The sequence below is a fragment of the Coregonus lavaretus genome (genome assembly GCF_964263955.1).
Source record: "Coregonus lavaretus genome assembly, contig: HAP1_SCAFFOLD_137, whole genome shotgun sequence".
NCBI lineage: Eukaryota > Metazoa > Chordata > Actinopteri > Salmoniformes > Salmonidae > Coregonus > Coregonus lavaretus.
In genome coordinates, this window is record NW_028156980.1 from 20,890 (window position 1) to 44,000 (window position 23,111).

A 23,111-nucleotide genomic window follows, 5' to 3' on the forward strand; every position below is an offset into this window, starting at 1 on the left:
GAGGGTAGGCCTAGACAGAGCAGGTGAGTGAGGGTAGGTCTAGACAGAGCAGGTGATTTCAGGTAGGTCTAGACAGAGCAGGTGAGTGTAGGTCGGCCTAGACAGAGCAGGTGAGTGCAGGTAGGTCTAGATAGAGCAGGTGAGTGTAGGTCGGCCTAGACAGAGCAGGTGAGTGCAGGTAGGTCTAGATAGAGCAGGTGAGTGTAGGTAGGTCTAGATAGAGCAGGTAGGTCTAGATAGAGCAGGTGAGTGCAGGTAGGTCTAGACAGAGCAGGTGATTTCAGGTAGGTCTAGATAGAGCAGGTGAGTGTAGGTAGGTCTAGACAGAGCAGGTGATTTCAGGTAGGTCTAGATAGAGCAGGTGAGTGTAGGTAGGTCTAGACAGAGCAGGTGAGTGCAGGTAGGTCTAGACAGAGCAGGTGAGTGTAGGTCGGCCTAGACAGAGCAGGTGAGTGCAGGTAGGTCTAGATAGAGCAGGTGAGTGTAGGTCGGCCTAGACAGAGCAGGTGAGTGCAGGTAGGTCTAGATAGAGCAGGTGAGTGTAGGTCGGCCTAGACAGAGCAGGTGAGTGCAGGTAGGTCTAGATAGAGCAGGTGAGTGTAGGTAGGTCTAGATAGAGCAGGTAGGTCTAGATAGAGCAGGTGAGTGCAGGTAGGTCTAGACAGAGCAGGTGATTTCAGGTAGGTCTAGATAGAGCAGGTGAGTGTAGGTAGGTCTAGACAGAGCAGGTGATTTCAGGTAGGTCTAGATAGAGCAGGTGAGTGTAGGTAGGTCTAGACAGAGCAGGTGAGTGCAGGTAGGTCTAGACAGAGCAGGTGAGTGTAGGTCGGCCTAGACAGAGCAGGTGAGTGCAGGTAGGTCTAGATAGAGCAGGTGAGTGTAGGTAGGTCTAGACAGAGCAGGTGAGTGTGGGTAGGTCTAGATAGAGCAGGTGAGTGTGGGTAGGTCTAGATAGAGCAGGTGAGTGTAGGTAGGCCTAGACAGAGCAGGTGAGTGTAGGTAGGTCTAGACAGAGCAGGTGAGTGTGGGTAGGTCTAGAGAGAGCAGGTGAGTGTAGGTAGGTCTAGACAGAGCAGGTAGGTCTAGATAGAGCAGGTGAGTGCAGGTAGGTCTAGACAGAGCAGGTGAGTGTGGGTAGGTCTAGACAGAGCAGGTGAGTGTGGGTAGGTCTAGACAGAGCAGGTGAGTGTAGGTAGGTCTAGATAGAGCAGGTGAGTGAGGGTAGGTCTAGACAGAGCAGGTGAGTGAGGGTAGGTCTAGACAGAGAAGGTGAGTGAGGGTAGGTCTAGACAGAGCAGGTGAGTGAGGGTAGGTCTAGACAGAGCAGGTGAGTGTGGGTAGGTCTAGACAGAGCAGGTGAGTGAGGGTAGGTCTAGACAGAGCAGGTGAGTGAGGGTAGGTCTAGACAGAGCAGGTGAGTGAGGGTAGGTCTAGACAGAGCAGGTGAGTGAGGGTAGGTCTAGACAGAGCAGGTGAGTGTAGGTAGGTCTAGATAGAGCAGGTGAGTGTAGGTCGGCCTAGACAGAGCAGGTGAGTGCAGGTAGGTCTAGATAGAGCAGGTGAGTGTAGGTAGGTCTAGACAGAGCAGGTGAGTGCAGGTAGGTCTAGATAGAGCAGGTGAGTGCAGGTAGGTCTAGATAGAGCAGGTGAGTGTAGGTAGGTCTAGACAGAGCAGGTGAGTGCAGGTAGGTCTAGATAGAGCAGGTGAGTGTAGGTAGGTCTAGATAGAGCAGGTGAGTGCAGGTAGGTCTAGACAGAGCAGGTGAGTGTGGGTAGGTCTAGACAGAGCAGGTGAGTGCAGGTAGGTCTAGATAGAGCAGGTGAGTGCAGGTAGGTCTAGATAGAGCAGGTGAGTGAGGGTAGGTCTAGATAGAGCAGGTGAGTGAGGGTAGGTCTAGATAGAGCAGGTGAGTGAGGGTAGGTCTAGATAGAGCAGGTGAGTGCAGGTAGGTCTAGACAGAGCAGGTGAGTGTGGGTAGGTCTAGACAGAGCAGGTGAGTGCAGGTAGGTCTAGACAGAGCAGGTGAGTGAGGGTAGGTCTAGACAGAGCAGGTGAGTGAGGGTAGGTCTAGACAGAGCAGGTGAGTGAGGGTAGGTCTAGACAGAGCAGGTGAGTGAGGGTAGGTCTAGACAGAGCAGGTGAGTGAGGGTAGGTCTAGATAGAGCAGGTGAGTGAGGGTAGGTCTAGACAGAGCAGGTGAGTGAGGGTAGGTCTAGATAGAGCAGGTGAGTGTAGGTAGGTCTAGATAGAGCAGGTGAGTGAGGGTAGGTCTAGATAGAGCAGGTGAGTGAGGGTAGGTCTAGACAGAGCAGGTGAGTGCAGGTAGGTCTAGACAGAGCAGGTGAGTGTAGGTAGGTCTAGACAGAGCAGGTGAGTGTAGGTAGGTCTAGACAGAGCAGGTGAGTGCAGGTAGGTCTAGACAGAGCAGGTGAGTGAGGGTAGGTCTAGATAGAGCAGGTGAGTGTAGGTAGGTCTAGATAGAGCAGGTGAGTGAGGGTAGGTCTAGATAGAGCAGGTGAGTGAGGGTAGGTCTAGATAGAGCAGGTGAGTGAGGGTAGGTCTAGACAGAGCATGTGAGTGTGGGTAGGTCTAGAGAGAGCAGGTGAGTGAGGGTAGGTCTAGATAGAGCAGGTGAGTGTAGGTAGGTCTAGATAGAGCAGGTGAGTGTGGGTAGGTCTAGATAGAGCAGGTGAGTGAGGGTAGGTCTAGATAGAGCAGGTGAGTGAGGGTAGGTCTAGATAGAGCAGGTGAGTGAGGGTAGGTCTAGATAGAGCAGGTGAGTGAGGGTAGGTCTAGACAGAGCAGGTGAGTGTAGGTAGGTCTAGACAGAGCAGGTGAGTGTGGGTAGGTCTAGACAGAGCAGGTGAGTGAGGGTAGGTCTAGATAGAGCAGGTGAGTGTAGGTAGGTCTAGATAGAGCAGGTGAGTGTGGGTAGGTCTAGAGAGAGCAGGTGAGTGAGGGTAGGTCTAGACAGAGCAGGTGAGTGTGGGTAGGTCTAGAGAGAGCAGGTGAGTGAGGGTAGGTCTAGATAGAGCAGGTGAGTGTAGGTAGGTCTAGATAGAGCAGGTGAGTGTGGGTAGGTCTAGATAGAGCAGGTGAGTGAGGGTAGGTCTAGATAGAGCAGGTGAGTGAGGGTAGGTCTAGATAGAGCAGGTGAGTGAGGGTAGGTCTAGATAGAGCAGGTGAGTGAGGGTAGGTCTAGACAGAGCAGGTGAGTGTAGGTAGGTCTAGACAGAGCAGGTGAGTGAGGGTAGGTCTAGACAGAGCAGGTGAGTGAGGGTAGGTCTAGACAGAGCAGGTGAGTGAGGGTAGGTCTAGACAGAGCAGGTGAGTGAGGGTAGGTCTAGATAGAGCAGGTGAGTGAGGGTAGGTCTAGACAGAGCAGGTGAGTGAGGGTAGGTCTAGATAGAGCAGGTGAGTGTAGGTAGGTCTAGATAGAGCAGGTGAGTGAGGGTAGGTCTAGATAGAGCAGGTGAGTGAGGGTAGGTCTAGACAGAGCAGGTGAGTGCAGGTAGGTCTAGACAGAGCAGGTGAGTGTAGGTAGGTCTAGACAGAGCAGGTGAGTGTAGGTAGGTCTAGACAGAGCAGGTGAGTGCAGGTAGGTCTAGACAGAGCAGGTGAGTGAGGGTAGGTCTAGACAGAGCAGGTGAGTGAGGGTAGGTCTAGATAGAGCAGGTGAGTGTAGGTAGGTCTAGATAGAGCAGGTGAGTGTGGGTAGGTCTAGAGAGAGCAGGTGAGTGTAGGTAGGTCTAGACAGAGCAGGTGAGTGTAGGTAGGTCTAGATAGAGCAGGTGAGTGTAGGTCGGCCTAGACAGAGCAGGTGAGTGCAGGTAGGCCTAGACAGAGCAGGTGAGTGCAGGTAGGTCTAGACAGAGCAGGTGATTTCAGGTAGGCCTAGACAGAGCAGGTGAGTGAGGGTAGGCCTAGACAGAGCAGGTGATTTCAGGTAGGTCTAGACAGAGCAGGTGAGTGAGGGTAGGTCTAGATAGAGCAGGTGAGTGAGGGTAGGTCTAGACAGAGCAGGTGAGTGAGGGTAGGTCTAGATAGAGCAGGTGAGTGAGGGTAGGCCTAGACAGAGCAGGTGAGTGAGGGTAGGTCTAGACAGAGCAGGTGATTTCAGGTAGGTCTAGACAGAGCAGGTGAGTGTAGGTCGGCCTAGACAGAGCAGGTGAGTGCAGGTAGGTCTAGATAGAGCAGGTGAGTGTAGGTCGGCCTAGACAGAGCAGGTGAGTGCAGGTAGGTCTAGATAGAGCAGGTGAGTGTAGGTAGGTCTAGATAGAGCAGGTAGGTCTAGATAGAGCAGGTGAGTGCAGGTAGGTCTAGACAGAGCAGGTGATTTCAGGTAGGTCTAGATAGAGCAGGTGAGTGTAGGTAGGTCTAGACAGAGCAGGTGATTTCAGGTAGGTCTAGATAGAGCAGGTGAGTGTAGGTAGGTCTAGACAGAGCAGGTGAGTGCAGGTAGGTCTAGACAGAGCAGGTGAGTGTAGGTCGGCCTAGACAGAGCAGGTGAGTGCAGGTAGGTCTAGATAGAGCAGGTGAGTGTAGGTAGGTCTAGACAGAGCAGGTGAGTGTGGGTAGGTCTAGATAGAGCAGGTGAGTGTGGGTAGGTCTAGATAGAGCAGGTGAGTGTAGGTAGGCCTAGACAGAGCAGGTGAGTGTAGGTAGGTCTAGACAGAGCAGGTGAGTGTGGGTAGGTCTAGAGAGAGCAGGTGAGTGTAGGTAGGTCTAGACAGAGCAGGTAGGTCTAGATAGAGCAGGTGAGTGCAGGTAGGTCTAGACAGAGCAGGTGAGTGTGGGTAGGTCTAGACAGAGCAGGTGAGTGTGGGTAGGTCTAGACAGAGCAGGTGAGTGTAGGTAGGTCTAGATAGAGCAGGTGAGTGAGGGTAGGTCTAGACAGAGCAGGTGAGTGAGGGTAGGTCTAGACAGAGCAGGTGAGTGAGGGTAGGTCTAGACAGAGCAGGTGAGTGAGGGTAGGTCTAGACAGAGCAGGTGAGTGTGGGTAGGTCTAGACAGAGCAGGTGAGTGAGGGTAGGTCTAGACAGAGCAGGTGAGTGAGGGTAGGTCTAGACAGAGCAGGTGAGTGAGGGTAGGTCTAGACAGAGCAGGTGAGTGAGGGTAGGTCTAGACAGAGCAGGTGAGTGTAGGTAGGTCTAGATAGAGCAGGTGAGTGTAGGTCGGCCTAGACAGAGCAGGTGAGTGCAGGTAGGTCTAGATAGAGCAGGTGAGTGTAGGTAGGTCTAGACAGAGCAGGTGAGTGCAGGTAGGTCTAGATAGAGCAGGTAAGTGCAGGTAGGTCTAGATAGAGCAGGTGAGTGTAGGTAGGTCTAGACAGAGCAGGTGAGTGCAGGTAGGTCTAGATAGAGCAGGTGAGTGTAGGTAGGTCTAGATAGAGCAGGTGAGTGCAGGTAGGTCTAGACAGAGCAGGTGAGTGTGGGTAGGTCTAGACAGAGCAGGTGAGTGCAGGTAGGTCTAGATAGAGCAGGTGAGTGCAGGTAGGTCTAGATAGAGCAGGTGAGTGAGGGTAGGTCTAGATAGAGCAGGTGAGTGAGGGTAGGTCTAGATAGAGCAGGTGAGTGAGGGTAGGTCTAGATAGAGCAGGTGAGTGCAGGTAGGTCTAGACAGAGCAGGTGAGTGTGGGTAGGTCTAGACAGAGCAGGTGAGTGCAGGTAGGTCTAGACAGAGCAGGTGAGTGAGGGTAGGTCTAGACAGAGCAGGTGAGTGAGGGTAGGTCTAGACAGAGCAGGTGAGTGAGGGTAGGTCTAGACAGAGCAGGTGAGTGAGGGTAGGTCTAGACAGAGCAGGTGAGTGAGGGTAGGTCTAGATAGAGCAGGTGAGTGAGGGTAGGTCTAGACAGAGCAGGTGAGTGAGGGTAGGTCTAGATAGAGCAGGTGAGTGTAGGTAGGTCTAGATAGAGCAGGTGAGTGAGGGTAGGTCTAGATAGAGCAGGTGAGTGAGGGTAGGTCTAGACAGAGCAGGTGAGTGCAGGTAGGTCTAGACAGAGCAGGTGAGTGTAGGTAGGTCTAGACAGAGCAGGTGAGTGTAGGTAGGTCTAGACAGAGCAGGTGAGTGCAGGTAGGTCTAGACAGAGCAGGTGAGTGAGGGTAGGTCTAGATAGAGCAGGTGAGTTTAGGTAGGTCTAGATAGAGCAGGTGAGTGAGGGTAGGTCTAGATAGAGCAGGTGAGTGAGGGTAGGTCTAGATAGAGCAGGTGAGTGAGGGTAGGTCTAGACAGAGCATGTGAGTGTGGGTAGGTCTAGAGAGAGCAGGTGAGTGAGGGTAGGTCTAGATAGAGCAGGTGAGTGTAGGTAGGTCTAGATAGAGCAGGTGAGTGTGGGTAGGTCTAGATAGAGCAGGTGAGTGAGGGTAGGTCTAGATAGAGCAGGTGAGTGAGGGTAGGTCTAGATAGAGCAGGTGAGTGAGGGTAGGTCTAGATAGAGCAGGTGAGTGAGGGTAGGTCTAGACAGAGCAGGTGAGTGTAGGTAGGTCTAGACAGAGCAGGTGAGTGTGGGTAGGTCTAGACAGAGCAGGTGAGTGAGGGTAGGTCTAGATAGAGCAGGTGAGTGTAGGTAGGTCTAGATAGAGCAGGTGAGTGTGGGTAGGTCTAGAGAGAGCAGGTGAGTGAGGGTAGGTCTAGACAGAGCAGGTGAGTGTGGGTAGGTCTAGAGAGAGCAGGTGAGTGAGGGTAGGTCTAGATAGAGCAGGTGAGTGTAGGTAGGTCTAGATAGAGCAGGTGAGTGTGGGTAGGTCTAGATAGAGCAGGTGAGTGAGGGTAGGTCTAGATAGAGCAGGTGAGTGAGGGTAGGTCTAGATAGAGCAGGTGAGTGAGGGTAGGTCTAGATAGAGCAGGTGAGTGAGGGTAGGTCTAGACAGAGCAGGTGAGTGTAGGTAGGTCTAGACAGAGCAGGTGAGTGAGGGTAGGTCTAGACAGAGCAGGTGAGTGAGGGTAGGTCTAGACAGAGCAGGTGAGTGAGGGTAGGTCTAGACAGAGCAGGTGAGTGAGGGTAGGTCTAGATAGAGCAGGTGAGTGAGGGTAGGTCTAGACAGAGCAGGTGAGTGAGGGTAGGTCTAGATAGAGCAGGTGAGTGTAGGTAGGTCTAGATAGAGCAGGTGAGTGAGGGTAGGTCTAGATAGAGCAGGTGAGTGAGGGTAGGTCTAGACAGAGCAGGTGAGTGCAGGTAGGTCTAGACAGAGCAGGTGAGTGTAGGTAGGTCTAGACAGAGCAGGTGAGTGTAGGTAGGTCTAGACAGAGCAGGTGAGTGCAGGTAGGTCTAGACAGAGCAGGTGAGTGAGGGTAGGTCTAGACAGAGCAGGTGAGTGAGGGTAGGTCTAGATAGAGCAGGTGAGTGTAGGTAGGTCTAGATAGAGCAGGTGAGTGTGGGTAGGTCTAGAGAGAGCAGGTGAGTGTAGGTAGGTCTAGACAGAGCAGGTGAGTGAGGGTAGGTCTAGATAGAGCAGGTGAGTGAGGGTAGGTCTAGATAGAGCAGGTGAGTGAGGGTAGGTCTAGACAGAGCAGGTGAGTGAGGGTAGGTCTAGACAGAGCAGGTGAGTGAGGGTAGGTCTAGACAGAGCAGGTGAGTGAGGGTAGGTCTAGACAGAGCAGGTGAGTGAGGGTAGGTCTAGACAGAGCAGGTGAGTGAGGGTAGGTCTAGACAGAGCAGGTGAGTGAGGGTAGGTCTAGATAGAGCAGGTGAGTGAGGGTAGGTCTAGATAGAGCAGGTGAGTGTAGGTAGGTCTAGACAGAGCAGGTAGGTCTAGAGAGAGCAGGTGAGTGAGGGTAGGTCTAGATAGAGCAGGTGAGTGAGGGTAGGTCTAGATAGAGCAGGTGAGTGAGGGTAGGTCTAGATAGAGCAGGTGAGTGAGGGTAGGTCTAGATAGAGCAGGTGAGTGAGGGTAGGTCTAGAGAGAGCAGGTGAGTGAGGGTAGGTCTAGACAGAGCAGGTGAGTGAGGGTAGGTCTAGATAGAGCAGGTGAGTGAGGGTAGGTCTAGACAGAGCAGGTGAGTGAGGGTAGGTCTAGAGAGAGCAGGTGAGTGAGGGTAGGTCTAGACAGAGCAGGTGAGTGAGGGTAGGTCTAGATAGAGCAGGTGAGTGAGGGTAGGTCTAGAGAGAGCAGGTGAGTGAGGGTAGGTCTAGAGAGAGCAGGTGAGTGAGGGTAGGTCTAGAGAGAGCAGGTGAGTGAGGGTAGGTCTAGACAGAGCAGGTGAGTGAGGGTAGGTCTAGATAGAGCAGGTGAGTGTGGGTAGGTCTAGACAGAGCAGGTGAGTGTAGGTAGGTCTAGATAGAGCAGGTGTTTTGGGTGGTTGTAGCCCTGCACCACTCTTTATGTTAATTAATTCATATACGCAAATACACCCATTGTATTTATGCAAATGATGCACATATCATTTTATTTGAACACTATTTTTAGAAATACCTGATACCATTAGAAAATGTACATATGAGTGCATTCTATTTTTATTTTTTTAAGGGACATTTTACAATCAATTGAATACCTGCATTCCCACCAACATCGCTTAACTCCATGCATTATCTGTCCATGCCAGTAAAATGTTTTATGTGCTATTATTCAGTCAATATCTGATGGGATTTTAAACATTCAAAAAGTTTGGAGTATCTTCATGTTGCATCTATTTGAATTGTTTTTAAAACCTTTTAGCAATTTTGATGACCCTCGCTACTTTTACATCGGGCGTAAAGACAACCTAACCTATATATAAAAAATAAAATGTCAACCGTATGTTTCTATAAATGTATGTCTTCATGATCCGTCTGCCATTCGACGTGGATTCTTGTAACTCACGAGGTTTGGTTTCATTCATTAGTCTCCATTCCCCCTCCCCTCTCCTCCTCACCCCTTCCCCCATTTTACTGCTGGAGCCAGGCTGAGCTAGACACAGGCAGCCGAGAGAGAAGGAGGACAACCCAAACGGCTCCGGGAGTGGGTGTGTTGTTTCACGTTGTTAGTTACACAATAACGACACGACCATAAACCCACAGCTCAGACGACCAAATAACAAACAAAACGACGTCGAAAGTTGAAGCAGCACGATAATCACAACACTAGTAGGCTCCCCCAAAATGCACTGTTTGTAAGATAAGAGTCTTGCTAACTCGATCTGACGAGAGTTTATATGATCCTAATCATCATAAACAGCGGTTAGTTTGTAAATAACGCTGTATGAATGATTGGTGATGTCGTTCCAGTGTAACAACCATTTTCTCTGACTCGCTTCTCTCTCCTGCTAAACGTCGCTGTTTCTGCCGCGTCCCGTCGACGTCCGGTACGTGCGTCAAATAGCCTGCACTACTTCCTGTTCCTGCGCTATTAGAGAGAGGCGGGGTGGGGGAGGGACGGGACAATAAAACTACTTTAATGGCGTCTTTATTGGCCCCAAATGTGTTATACAAACCTTAGAGTGACTCTCAGAGCAGTTATTGAGGTGATATCGACGCGATGTGTTGTTGCGGGTTGAGCCCGTCGGAGGGCCTATTTGACGGCAGCGCGGAGGGGTTTGTACGGTGGCCGGGCCTGGCTGTTTAACGGTGGTGCGGTCCTGAATGGAGGAAGTGTTTTCCTGCGGGGTAAACAGTGACAGCTATAGGGCAGACTCCCTCAGCCCGCTAAAAAAACAACCCGAAAATGGATTCAGACAGTAAACTGGTCGCCCAGCTGAATTCTGGTGAGTAGAGGGAGCTGAATATGTGACATTTAGATGTTATAATTCCTCTCCACGTCGCTCCGGCGCCCTCCTCTGTAGCTAACCCGCTCCGTCCTCTCTCTCCCCCCTACAGAACTCTACTTCCTAATCGCCCGCTTTCTACAGGCTGGACCGTGCCAGAACACAGCAGAGGTGGGTCAGAGGGGATTTTAGGATTATTTACTATATTACCAGGTTTGTCTCGGTGTGTGATTTTTTGACTTTTTAATCTATTTCCAGACGTTGATCCGGGAGGTGGAGGAGAAGGAGGTGAGTCGTGTGTCTGTGCTCGCCTCGCATCAAGCTGCTGTCTGCACTTTCTCATGTTGATTTTTAAGCAGATTTGTAATTTAATGTTTAAAAACACAAACAGACGAGTTTCTAGTGTTAGTGATCGGAGTGAACTGTGTGTTTCCTGCAGCTACTGCCCACACGACGGGACTGGACGGGGAAGGAGCACCCTGGGAGATACGAGGATTTGGTAAGGCTCCTCTATAACAGAGAAAAAGTTTTTTAGAGAGAGCAAAATACAAATTGAATTTCCCGCAATTTTTAAATCAGGGGGAAAAAAAAGTAAAAAGGATTGTACCGAGAAAACCCGAACCTAACCCGGCCCAGAGGAGGCAATGGGTCTTGTCCTGGTCCATCGGGGAACCTGGGTTGAGAGTTTGGTGACAGGCATGTCCAAAACATTTAAATAGTAGTGAAAATGTGTGTGAAATGTTGGTACGTCATGAGTGTTGTGGTGTTGGATCGCGCGGGGGAGGGACTCCTGCGCCACAGCTTGCAGAGATGAAGGCGCCCAGCTCCTGCTGGAGAGAGAGAGAGAGACATGGTGTGTGTGTGTGTGTGTGTGTGTGTGGCTAAAACACACAAGCAGCGGGACGAGGTAAAACACTGCTTTTAGGAGAAAATAAACAGTCATATCAGAAAGCACTGGGAAATATATATATCCTTCTAAAGAGAGAGTTGTATCAGCAGGAGGGGGAGAGAGGAGTGTTTCTTACCTCAGGGTTGAAGGAGGGGGAGACATAGATGGTAAGGGGTAATATTCAGCTGAAATCTAATCATTATGGCTTTATTAATTAATGGACTAATTAGGTAAATTACATGGTGATTTTACATAACGCTATTGAGCACTGCATGAATAACACCATGTAACGTCAATAGAATACATATTTTCGAGAGTTTTGAGATCAATCATGTAGATATTTTAAAAGTTTTATATTTCTGGCAAATGATCATAACCTTAATCTTTTTTTTAAAAAAAATTCCATGACATGGTTCTTTTTTTTACATTTATTTTAATTTTTTTTACATCTTCAGTAGCCTACAGTCATCATGATCTTTTGCAGACTCGACTAAAACTAAATCTATACATTTCTAGAACAGCAGTATTGACACTGTCTGTCTCCTCTCCTTGCTCTGACATTTCTCCCTCCGCCGGTGAGCGGGGGTTGTGATGCGGCTGGCCGGGCCTACTGTCTCTGTCCTCCGCTGCTTCATCTTAAGATGCGACATGTTCTTAAAGGTGAACTATGCAGAAATCACTCTGCCATTTCCTGGTTGCTAAAATTCTAATAGTTTGCCTAATTTCAATTTATGTGACAACAAGCAAGTATATTGTAGAGGATCACTGTACCATCTAAACCACTGTGAAATATATTTTCCATCACCAAAAATATTGTGTTTTCAGCTGTTTGAAGCTGGTGGACAAAACCTATAGTAAAATACTCAAAAATATAACATAAGAACGGGAAGCATAGAAATAGAGCACATAGAACAGATCTACCTCTTATTAGACTGGCTTTCAACGGGAATGACAGATCTATAACTGTGAAATCTATGTGAATTTGGTCAGGTCGCCAAGAAAGTTCCATATTGCAGATTTAATTTAATTATCAGACAGATTGTCTTTATATGTTTATGTCAAGTTATTTACATGGAAGGTTTTTATTGAAAGGATCAGATATTTAGCCACTAGGTTGACTGGAGTCTTTTCTAAAGATGACATTTATGAATGTAGTAATATTAATACTAATAATTCATATAACGGATGGACTGACTGACTGACCATCTTTATAATGTATAATAGAGTTAGTGAAAGGAAGTCTAAAGATTACATTTATAATAGCTACTAATATTTCTACTAATAATTAACATTATAATTACTGCTAATTATGAAACAATAATTCAAGTCATATTCATAATAATATAATGATAATAAGGGCAGCGTTTTCTCCCTCTAACAGATGTCGTTTGTATTAGTGTTAAGGAGTGATTCTGAACATTAATTCCATGATGACAACAATAGTAATGTAGTGATGATGGTGATATTAGTGATAATAATAATGATAGTGATATTATTGATAATAATAATGATGATATTGATTTTAGTGCTAAGAATAACGATGATAGTGATATTAGTGATAATAATGAAGATTATAGTGATATTCGTGATAGTAATGATGATTATAGTGATAATAATAATGATAGTGATGTTAGTTATAATAATGATGGTAGTGATATTAGTGATAATAATGATGATAGTGATATTAGTGATAATGATGATAGTGATATTAGTGATAATGATGAGGATAGTGATATGAGTGATAATAATAATGATGATAGTAATAATAGTGTTAATAATAGTGATGATAGTGATATTAGTGAAAATAATATTGATAGTAAATTAGTGATAATAATATTAGTGATAATAATGATGATAGTGATATTAGTGATAATAATGATGATAGTGATATTAGTGATAATAATAATGATGATAGTGATATTAGTGATAATAATAATGATGATAGTGATATTAGTGATAATAATGATGATGTAATATTAATGATGATCATAGTGATATTAGTGTTAATAAAGATGATGGTGATTAATAATGATATTGGTGATATTAGTGATAATGATGATAGTGATATTAGTAATAATAATTTTATTGGTGATATTAGTGATAGTGATAATATTTACATTTGACATTTTAGTCATTTAGCAGACGCTCTTATCCAGAGCGACTTACAGGAGCAATTAGGGTTAAGTGCCTTGCTCAAGGGCACATCGACAGATTTTTCACCTAGGCGGCTCGGGGATTAGAAGCAGCGACCTTTCGGTCACTGGCACAACGCTCTTAACCACTAAGCTACCTGCCGCCCATAATGATGGTGATAGTGATATTAGCGATACTGATAGTGATATTAATAATAATTGTATTAGTGACAATAATAATGATATTAGTGATAATAATGATGATGATGATGGAGATATTAGTGATAATAATGATGATGATGGTGATATTAGTGATAATGATGATAATGATGATGATGATGATGATGGTGATATTAGCTACCATGCACCATGCATTCCTCTGCCACATGGCGAGTCTTATATTAGTATTAATGAGTGTGTTCTTATTAAACGGATCACGTCTGCAGACCAATTAGATGATGTTAAAGGCAATTAAAGGGTCATTCATTGTGTGTGTGTGTGTGCACAGTGGCGCGCCGGTGCAGAATGTACAGATAACAGAGGAGAGAGAGAGAGAGAGAGTTTGTGTGTGTCTAATTGGGCAGCAGAGCTGTTCGGTGTGTGTGTGTGTCTAATTGGGCAGCAGAGCTGCTCGGTGTGTGTGTCTAATTGGGCAGCAGAGCTGCTCGGTGTGTGTGTCTAATTGGGCAGCAGAGCTGCTCGGTGTGTGTGTCTAATTGGGCAGCAGAGCTGTTCGGTGTGTGTGTCTAATTGGGCAGCAGAGCTGCTCGGTGTGTTTGTCTAATTGGGCAGCAGAGCTGTTCGGTGTGTGTGTCTAATTGGGCAGCAGAGCTGCTCGGTGTGTTTGTCTAATTGGGCAGCAGAGCTGCTCGGTGTGTGTGTCTAATTGGGCAGCAGAGCTGCTCGGTGTGTGTGTGTGTCTAATTGGGCAGCAGAGCTGCTCGGTGTGTTTGTCTAATTGGGCAGCAGAGCTGCTCGGTGTGTGTGTCTAATTGGGCAGCAGAGCTGCTCGGTGTGTGTGTCTAATTGGGCAGCAGAGCTGCTCGGTGTGTTTGTCTAATTGGGCAGCAGAGCTGCTCGGTGTGTTTGTCTAATTGGGCAGCAGAGCTGCTCGGTGTGTGTGTGTGTCTAATTGGGCAGCAGAGCTGCTCGGTGTGTGTGTGTGTCTAATTGGGCAGCAGAGCTGTTCGGTGTGTGTGTGTCTAATTGGGCAGCAGAGCTGTTCGGTGTGTGTGTCTAATTGGGCAGCAGAGCTGCTCGGTGTGTGTGTGTGTCTAATTTGGCAGCAGAGCTGCTCGGTGTGTGTGTGTGTCTAATTGGGCAGCAGAGCTGTTCGGTGTGAGTGTCTAATTGGGTAGCAGAAAGGCTCAGTGTGTACGTGTGTGCGTGCCGTCTGAAAAGTAGGCCAGGCATTTTAAGAAGATGTCTTTGCTGTGGACAACTAGATATGCAATTGTACAGACGGTATTTGTACTGAATGTAATTGTATTGAATGTAATTGTATTGGATGTAATTGTATTGAATGTGATTATATGAAGAACAGGAAATACTGTAGTCATACTGACGTTACTGTTGTAATGGGTGGTCAGCTTTCATCCATAACCTGAATTCTTGGTGTGTGTCTGTGTGTGTCTGTGTGTGTCTGTGTGTGTCTGTGTGTGTGTCTGTGTGTGTGTCTGTGTGTGTGTGTGTGTGTGTGTCTGTGTGTGTGTGTGTGTGTGTGTGTGCAGGTGAAGCTGTATGGTCACATCAGTCCGGACCACCTGCTGCAGGTGTGCCAGAGGGTGTGTCCTCTTCTGGAGAAGGAGGTTCCTGCCAGCGTCCCCGGGATCCACAGTCTGCTGGGGACGGGGCGCCAGAACCTGCTACGCACCAATAAGAGTCAGTACTGTAATCACATGACATGTTAGCCTGCTACGCACCAATAAGAGTCAGTACTGTAATCACATGACATGTTAGCCTGCTACACACCAATAAGAGTCAGTACTGTAATCACATGACATGTTAGCCTGCTACACACCAATAAGAGTCAGTACTGTAATCACATGACATGTTAGCCTGCTACGCACCAATAAGAGTCAGTACTGTAATCACATGACATGTTAGCCTGCTACGCACCAATAAGAGTCAGTACTGTAATCACATGACATGTTAGCCTGCTACACACCAATAAGAGTCAGTTCTGTAATCACATGACATGTTAGCCTGCTACGCACCAATAAGAGTCAGTACTGTAATCACATGACATGTTAGCCTGCTACACACCAATAAGAGTCAGTTCTGTAATCACATGACATGTTAGCCTGCTACACACCAATAAGAGTCAGTACTGTAATCACATGACATGTTAGCCTGCTACACACCAATAAGAGTCAGTTCTGTAATCACATGACATGTTAGCCTGCTACACACCAATAAGAGTCAGTTCTGTAATCACATGACATGTTAGCCTGCTACACACCAATAAGAGTCAGTACTGTAATCACATGACATGTTAGCCTGCTACGCACCAATAAGAGTCAGTACTGTAATCACATGACATACCCTGCTAACGATAATGAGTTGTTAGGACAGACCGGGACGTCACTAAATTGTCGCCTAAAGTTGTCAGGACGTTGTGTCATGGTCCCCTGGAGGTTTTATCTAGTTCCCGGTTGGTCCCGGGGACGTCCCCGAGGACATTTTTAAGATGTTTTTGGGACGTTGTGTCTTGGTCCCCAAGTGGTTTTGTCTAGTTCCTGGTTTGTCCAGGGGTCTCAAATAAACTCCTCCCTCCCCCAAAATATATCAAACATTCTACCTAGGGCACATGGTCCATCAAGGCCCTAATTGGTGAACCACTGAAACGTTTCCTTTGCCAAATATTCCCAGATTTTCATAAAACAGCAACACGTGGTTTCGCATTTATGCGTCACCAAATGTTTGGCAAGGCAGAAGAGCTAAAGCCTACCTGGTACGTTTCGTTAGGTGCAGCGGGACCAGCTTCTCACCATGGTACTTACAGTGCAATCGGAAATACTTTTCCCACATTTTGTTACGTTACAGCCTTATTCTAAAATTGATGAAATAAATGTTTTTCCTAGTCAATACCCCATAATGACAAAGCGAAAACAAGTTTTTTGAAATTTTAGCAAATGGATTAAAAGTAAAAAACTGAAATACTTTATTTACATAAGTATTCAGACCCTTTGCTATGATACTCGAAATTGAGCTCAGGTGCATCCTGTTTCCATTGATCATCCTTGATGTTTCTACAACTTGATTGGAATCCACTTGTGGTAAATTCAATTGATTGGACATGATTTGGAAAGGCACACACCTGTCTATATAAGGTCCCACAGTTGACAGTGCATGTCAGAGCAAAAACCAAGCCATGAGGTCGAAGGAATTGTCCGTAGAGCTCAGAGACAGGATTGTGTCGAGGCACAGATCTGGGGAAGGGTACCAAAACATTTCTGCAGCATTGAACGTCCCCAAGAATACAGTGGCCTCCTTCGTTCTTAAATGGAAGAGGTTTGGAACCACCAAGACTCTTCCTAGAGCTGGCCGCCCGGCCAAACTGAGCAATCGGAGGAGAAGGGCCTTGGTCAGGGAGGTGACCAAGAACCTGATGGTCACTCTGACAGAGCTCCAGAGTTCCTCTGTGGAGATAGGAGAACCTTCCAGAAGGAAAACCATCTGTGCAGCACTCCACTAATCAGGCCTTTATGGTAGAGTGGCCAGACGGAAGCCACTCCTCAGTAAAAGGCACATGACAGCCCACTTGGAGTTTGCCAAAAGGCACCTAAAGGACTCTCAGACCATGAGAAACAAGATTCTCTGGTCTAATGAAACCACGATTGTACTATTTGGCCTGAATGCCAAGCGTCACATTTGGAGGAAACCTGGCACCATCCCTATGGTGAAGCATAGTGGTGGCAGCATCACGCTGTGGATATGTTTTTCAGCGGCAGGGACTGGGAGACTAGTCAGGATTGAGGGAAAGATGAACGGAGCAAAGTACAGAGAGATCCTTGATGAAAACCTGCTCCAGAGCGCTCAGGACCTCAGACTGGGGCGAAGTTTCACCTTCCAACAGGACAACGACCCTAAGCACACAGCCAAGACAACGCAGGAGTGGCTTCGGGACTCTGAATGTCTCTGAATGTCCTTGAGTGGCCCAGCCAGGGCCCGGACTTGAACCCGATCGAACATCTCTGGAGAGACCTGGAAATAGCTGCACAGCGACGCTCCCCATCCAACCTGACAGAGCTTGAGAGGTTCTGCAGAGAAGACTGGGAGAAACTCCCCAAATACAGGTGTGCCAAGCTTGTAGCGTGATACCCAAGAAGACTTGAGGCTGTAATCGCTACCAAAGATGCTTTAACAAAATACTGAGCAAAGGGGCTGAATACTTATGTAAATGTGATTTTTATTTATTTGACAAAATGTCTAAACCTGTTATTTCTTTGTCATTATTGGGTATTGTGTGTAGATTGATGAGGAAAAAAACAATTTAATCTGTTTTAGAATAAGGCTGTAACATAACGTGGAAAAGACAAGGGGTCTGAATACTTTCCGAATGCACTGTATATAGCCTGCTGGGTGCGTTTGGTTCGGTGCAGTGGTTTAGTAAACTTCAATATTTTTTTAGCTGCTCCCCCCAAAAAAATGTTTGTTTGTGTTTTTAACGTGTTTGTATGTGTGTGTGTTTAATGTGTTTGTGTGTATTTAACATGTTTTTGTGTTGTGTGTTAACATGTGTTTGTGTGTTTAACGTGTGTGTTCAGCATATTTGTGTGTGTGTTTAATGTGTTTGTGTTTAATGTGTGTGTGTTGAGCATATTTGTGTGTATGTGTTTAACGTGTGTGTGTGTTTTCCTACAGGCTATAAGCATGTGGTGTGGAAGGGTTCGGCCCTGGCAGCGCTGCACTGTGGTAGGCCCCCTGAGCCGCCAGTCATCTATGGGAGCCCGCCCAGTATCGGTAGGTAGCCTCTGATTGGTTAAATGTTGTGCTAAAGGTCTGAAAAGTCTCTGGCCTCCTAAGACACAGCTAAGGACTGTGCTGTTCTTCAAGGCCTTGGGTGTGAGAAAAGGGCAAATTAAATGTATTATTGTTGTTCTTCTTATATAACATAATTATAATAATGTAAGTGAACCAGTTAATGACATTAGTATGGTATGATGCTGGAACTGACAACTTTGTGTGTCTGTGTGTGTCTGTGTGTGTCTGTGTGTGTCTGTGTGTGTGTGTGTGTGTGTGTGTGTGTGTGTGTGTGTGTGTGTGTGTGTGTGTGTGGTGCTGGTGTGTGTGTACACGATGTGTGTGTAGTGGAGACGGGTCACGGCCGTCGTCTGATTGGTTCGTACCGACTGGGTCAGCTCCTCCCCACGGCAGTCTACACACACATGAAGATGCACAAGAGGATTCTGGGACATCTGTCCTCTGTCTATTGCGTCACCTTCGACCGCACTGGACGACGCATCTTCACCGTAAGAACACCCAGCGTGTGTGTGTGTGTGCGTGCGTGCGTGCGTGTGTGTGTGTGTGTGTGTGTCTCTGTGTGTCTCTGTGTGTCTCTGTGCGTCTCTGTGTGTGTGTGTGTGTGTCTCTGTGTGTCTCTGTGTGTCTCTGTGCGTCTCTGTGTGTGTGTGTGTGTGTGTCTGTGTGTGAGTGTGTTTAGGCTGCTGTACCTGTGTGACTGCCAGAGGATGCTGGTTTAGGAGGAAGGCGTGGTTTACACTGTTTGTGGTGAGGTCACATGATGAGATCTGAAATCTTGACCCCAGGTTGACCCTGTGCTGGGTAGGATCGCTATGGTAACTGTATTGTTGGTCTAAAGCTCAGATAGCGGTTGTATAAATATGTTATAACTGTGTTACTATGACTGTGTAATAAGAGTGTTATAACGCCCACTCTGTCTGCTGCTGCTCCATCAGTTTCATCTTCAGTTTGAAATCCCTCTCCCTCTCTCTCTCCACCTCTCTCCCTCTCTCCCTCTCTCCCCTCTCCCTCTCTCCCTCTCCCTCTCCCTCTCTCTCTCCACCTCTCTCCCTCTCCCTCTCTCCCTCTCTCCCTCTCTCCCCTCTCCCCTCTCCCTCTCCCTCTCCCTCTCCCTCTCCCTCTCTCCCCTTTCCCTCTCTCCTCTCTCCCCTCTCCCTCTCCCCTCTCCCTCTCCCCCCTCTCCCCCTCTCCCTCTCTCCCCTCTCCCTCTCTCCCTCTCCCTCTCCCTCTCTCCCCTCTCCCTCTCCCTCTCTCCCCTCTCCCTCTCCCTCTCTCCCCTTTCCCTCTCTCCCCTCTCCCTCTCTCCCCTCTCCCTCTCCCCTCTCCCTCTCCCCTCTCCCTCTCTCCCTCTCTCCCCTCTCCCTCTCTCCCTCTCCCTCTCTCCCCTCTCCCTCTCTTCCCTCCCCCTCTCCCCCTCTCCCTCTCTCCCCTCTCCCTCTCCCCTCTCCCTCTCCCCCCCTCTCCCTCTCCCCTCTCCCTCTCTCCCCTCTCCCTCTCTCCCCTCTCCCTCTCTCCCCTCTCCCTCTCCCCCCCTCTCCCTCTCTCCCCTCTCCCTCTCTCCCCTCTCCCTCTCCCCTCTCCCTCTCTCCCTCTCCCTCTCTCCCCTTTCCCTCTCTCCCCTCTCCCTCTCTCCCCTCTCCCTCTCCCCTCTCCCTCTCCCTCTCTCCCCTCTCCCTCTCTCCCCTCTCCCTCTCCCCTCTCCCTCTCCCCCCCTCTCCCCCTCTCCCTCTCTCCCCTCTCCCTCTCTCCCCTCTCCCTCTCCCCTCTCCCTCTCTCCCTCTCCCTCTCTCCCCTTTCCCTCTCTCCCCTCTCCCCTCTCCCTCTCCCCTCTCCCTCTCCCCCCCTCTCCCCCTCTCCCTCTCTCCCCTCTCCCCTCTCCCTCTCCCTCTCCCTCTCTCCCCTCTCCCTCTCTCCCCTCTCCCTCTCCCTCTCCCCTCTCCCCTCTCCCTCTCCCCCCCTCTCTCTCTCCCCTCTCCCTCTCCCTCTCCCTCTCCCTCTCTCTCCCTCTCTCCCTCTCCCCTCTTCCCTCTCCCCTCTCCCTCTCTCCCCTCTCCCCTCTCCCCCCTCTCCCTCTCCCTCCCTCTCCCCTCTCCCCCCTCTCCCTCTCCCTCCCTCTCCCCTCTCTCCCTCTCCCTCTCTCTCCCTCTCTCCCTCTCTCCTCTCCCTCTCTCCCCTCTCCCTCTCCCTCTCCCTCTCTGGTCTGTGTGAGTATGTGGTGCTGGTGTGTGTGTACACGATGTGTGCGGCGTGTGTGTGTCTCTCTCTCTCTTCACTTTCTCTCTTTTCTCTCTCTCTTCTCTGAATACAATGTATTTTTTTTATTTTAGATGCTGGCTCAATGCCAAAATTAAAATTCACTATTCCCTCCCTCGCTCCCTCCCTCCCTCCCTCCCTCCCTCCCTCCCTCCCTCGCTATCTTCCTCCCTTTGTCATGAGACATAATTGTATTAGATTTTTTTCTGTTTTTAATTTTTTAAAAATTATATACAGTAACAGTCAAAAGTTTGGACACACCTACTCATTCCAGGGTTTTTCTTTATTTTTACTATTTTCTACATTGTAGAATAATAGTGAAGACATCAACACTATGAAATAACACATATGGAATCATGTAGTAACCAAAAGTGTTAAACATCAAAATATATTTTCTATGTGAGATTCTTCAAATAGTCACCCTTTGCCTTGATGACAGCTTTGCACAGTCTTGGCATTCTCTCAACCAGCTTCACCTGGAATGCTTTTCCAATCATCCAAACTTTTGTCTGGTACTGTATATAATACAAAATTATAGACTGGCTGACTGACTGGTTGTCCAGTTATAGACTGACTGACTGATTGTCCATTTATAGACTGGCTGACTGACTGGTTGTCCATTTATAGACTGGCTGACTGACTGATTGTTCATTTATAGACTGACTGACTGGTTGATTGTTCATTTATAGACTGGCTGACTGACTGGTTGTCCATTTATAGACTGGCTGACTGACTGATTGTTCATTTATAGACTGACTGACTGGTTGATTGTTCATTTATAGACTGGCTGACTGACTGGTTGTCCATTTATAGACTGGCTGACTGACTGATTGTTCATTTATAGACTGGCTGGCTGATTGATTGTTCATTTATAGACTGGCTGACTGACTGGTTGTCCAGTTATAGACTGGCTGGCTGATTGATTGTTCATTTATAGACTGGCTGACTGGTTGATTGTTCATTTATAGACTGGCTGACTGACTGGTTGTCCATTTATAGACTGGCTGACTGACTGATTGTTCATTTATAGACTGGCTGGCTGATTGATTGTTCATTTATAGACTGGCTGACTGACTGGTTGTCCAGTTATAGACTGGCTGGCTGATTGATTGTTCATTTATAGACTGGCTGACTGACTGGTTGTCCAGTTATAGACTGGCTGACTGACTGGTTGTCCATTTATAGACTGGCTGGCTGATTGATTGTTCATTTATAGACTGGCTGACTGACTGGTTGTCCAGTTATAGACTGGCTGACTGACTGGTTGTCCATTTATAGACTGGCTGGCTGATTGATTGTTCATTTATAGACTGTCTGACTGACTGATTGTCCAGTTATAGTCTGTCTGTCTGTCTGACTGACTGTCCAGTTATAGACTGTCTGACTGGTTGTCCAGATATAGACTGGCTGACTGACTGATTGTCCAGTTATAGACTGTCTGATTGGTTGTCCACATATAGACTGGCTGACTGACTGATTGTCCAGTTATAGACTGGCTGGCTGACTGATTGTTCATTTATAGACTGGCTGACTGACTGGTTGTCCATTTATAGACTGGCTGGCTGATTGATTGTTCATTTATAGACTGGCTGACTGACTGGTTGTCCAGTTATAGACTGGCTGACTGACTGGTTGTCCATTTATAGACTGGCTGGCTGATTGTCCATTTATAGACTGGCTGACTGACTGGTTGTCCATTTATAGACTGGCTGACTGACTGATTGTTCATTTATAGACTGGCTGGCTGATTGATTGTTCATTTATAGACTGGCTGGCTGATTGATTGTTCATTTATAGACTGGCTGACTGACTGGTTGTCCAGTTATAGACTGGCTGACTGACTGGTTGTCCAGTTATAGACTGGCTGACTGACTGATTGTCCAGTTATAGACTGGCTGGCTGATTGATTGTTCATTTATAGACTGGCTGACTGACTGGTTGTCCAGTTATAGACTGGCTGACTGACTGATTGTCCAGTTATAGACTGGCTGGCTGATTGATTGTCCAGTTATAGACTGGCTGGCTGATTGATTGTCCAGTTATAGACTGGCTGACTGACTGATTGTCCAGTTATAGACTGGCTGACTGACTGGTTGTCCATTTATAGACTGGCTGACTGACTGATTGTTCATTTATAGACTGGCTGGCTGATTGATTGTTCATTTATAGACTGGCTGGCTGATTGATTGTTCATTTATAGACTGGCTGACTGACTGGTTGTCCAGTTATAGACTGGCTGACTGACTGGTTGTCCATTTATAGACTGGCTGGCTGATTGATTGTTCATTTATAGACTGTCTGACTGACTGATTGTCCAGTTATAGACTGTCTGTCTGTCTGACTGACTGTCCAGTTATAGACTGTCTGACTGGTTGTCCAGATATAGACTGGCTGACTGACTGATTGTCCAGTTATAGACTGTCTGATTGGTTGTCCACATATAGACTGGCTGACTGACTGATTGTCCAGTTATAGACTGGCTGGCTGACTGATTGTTCATTTATAGACTGGCTGACTGACTGGTTGTCCAGTTATAGACTGGCTGACTGACTGGTTGTCCATTTATAGACTGGTTGGCTGATTGATTGTTCATTTATAGACTGGCTGGCTGATTGATTGTTCATTTATAGACTGGCTGACTGACTGGTTGTCCATTTATAGACTGGCTGGCTGATTGATTGTCCAGTTATAGACTGGCTGACTGACTGGTTGTCCAGTTATAGACTGGCTGACTGACTGATTGTCCAGTTATAGACTGGCTGGCTGATTGATTGTTCATTTATAGACTGGCTGACTGACTGGTTGTCCAGTTATAGACTGGCTGACTGACTGATTGTCCAGTTATAGACTGGCTGGCTGATTGATTGTCCAGTTATAGACTGGCTGACTGACTGATTGTCCAGTTATAGACTGGCTGACTGACTGATTGTCCAGTTATAGACTGTCTGACTGACTGACTGATTGTCCAGTTATAGACTGGCTGACTGACTGATTGTCCAGTTATAGACTGTCTGTCTGTCTGACTGACTGTCCAGTTATAGACTGTCTGACTGGTTGTCCAGTTATAGACTGTCTGACTGGTTGTCCAGATATAGACTGGCTGACTGACTGATTGTCCAGTTATAGACTGTCTGATTGGTTGTCCAGTTATAGACTGACTGACTGGTTGGTC

General features: G+C 47.5%; 1 protein-coding gene across 1 annotated transcript in view; it reads left to right on the plus strand.

Annotated features, from left to right (window-relative positions):
- Window positions 1-9,354: 9,354 nt before the first annotated feature.
- LOC311125955 (PH-interacting protein-like) overlaps window positions 9,355-23,111 on the plus strand; it is a gene marked incomplete at its 3' end in the record, with an annotated part of 111,687 nt that continues 97,930 nt past the window's right edge. The window contains exons 1-7 of the mRNA XM_084199982.1: window positions 9,355-9,679; window positions 9,792-9,850; window positions 9,938-9,967; window positions 10,119-10,178; window positions 14,431-14,581; window positions 17,567-17,665; window positions 18,014-18,174. Coding sequence (XP_084056108.1) covers window positions 9,640-9,679; window positions 9,792-9,850; window positions 9,938-9,967; window positions 10,119-10,178; window positions 14,431-14,581; window positions 17,567-17,665; window positions 18,014-18,174 — 600 coding nt within the window. The 5' untranslated portion in view covers window positions 9,355-9,639. The remainder of the gene's footprint in view (window positions 9,680-9,791; window positions 9,851-9,937; window positions 9,968-10,118; window positions 10,179-14,430; window positions 14,582-17,566; window positions 17,666-18,013; window positions 18,175-23,111) is intronic.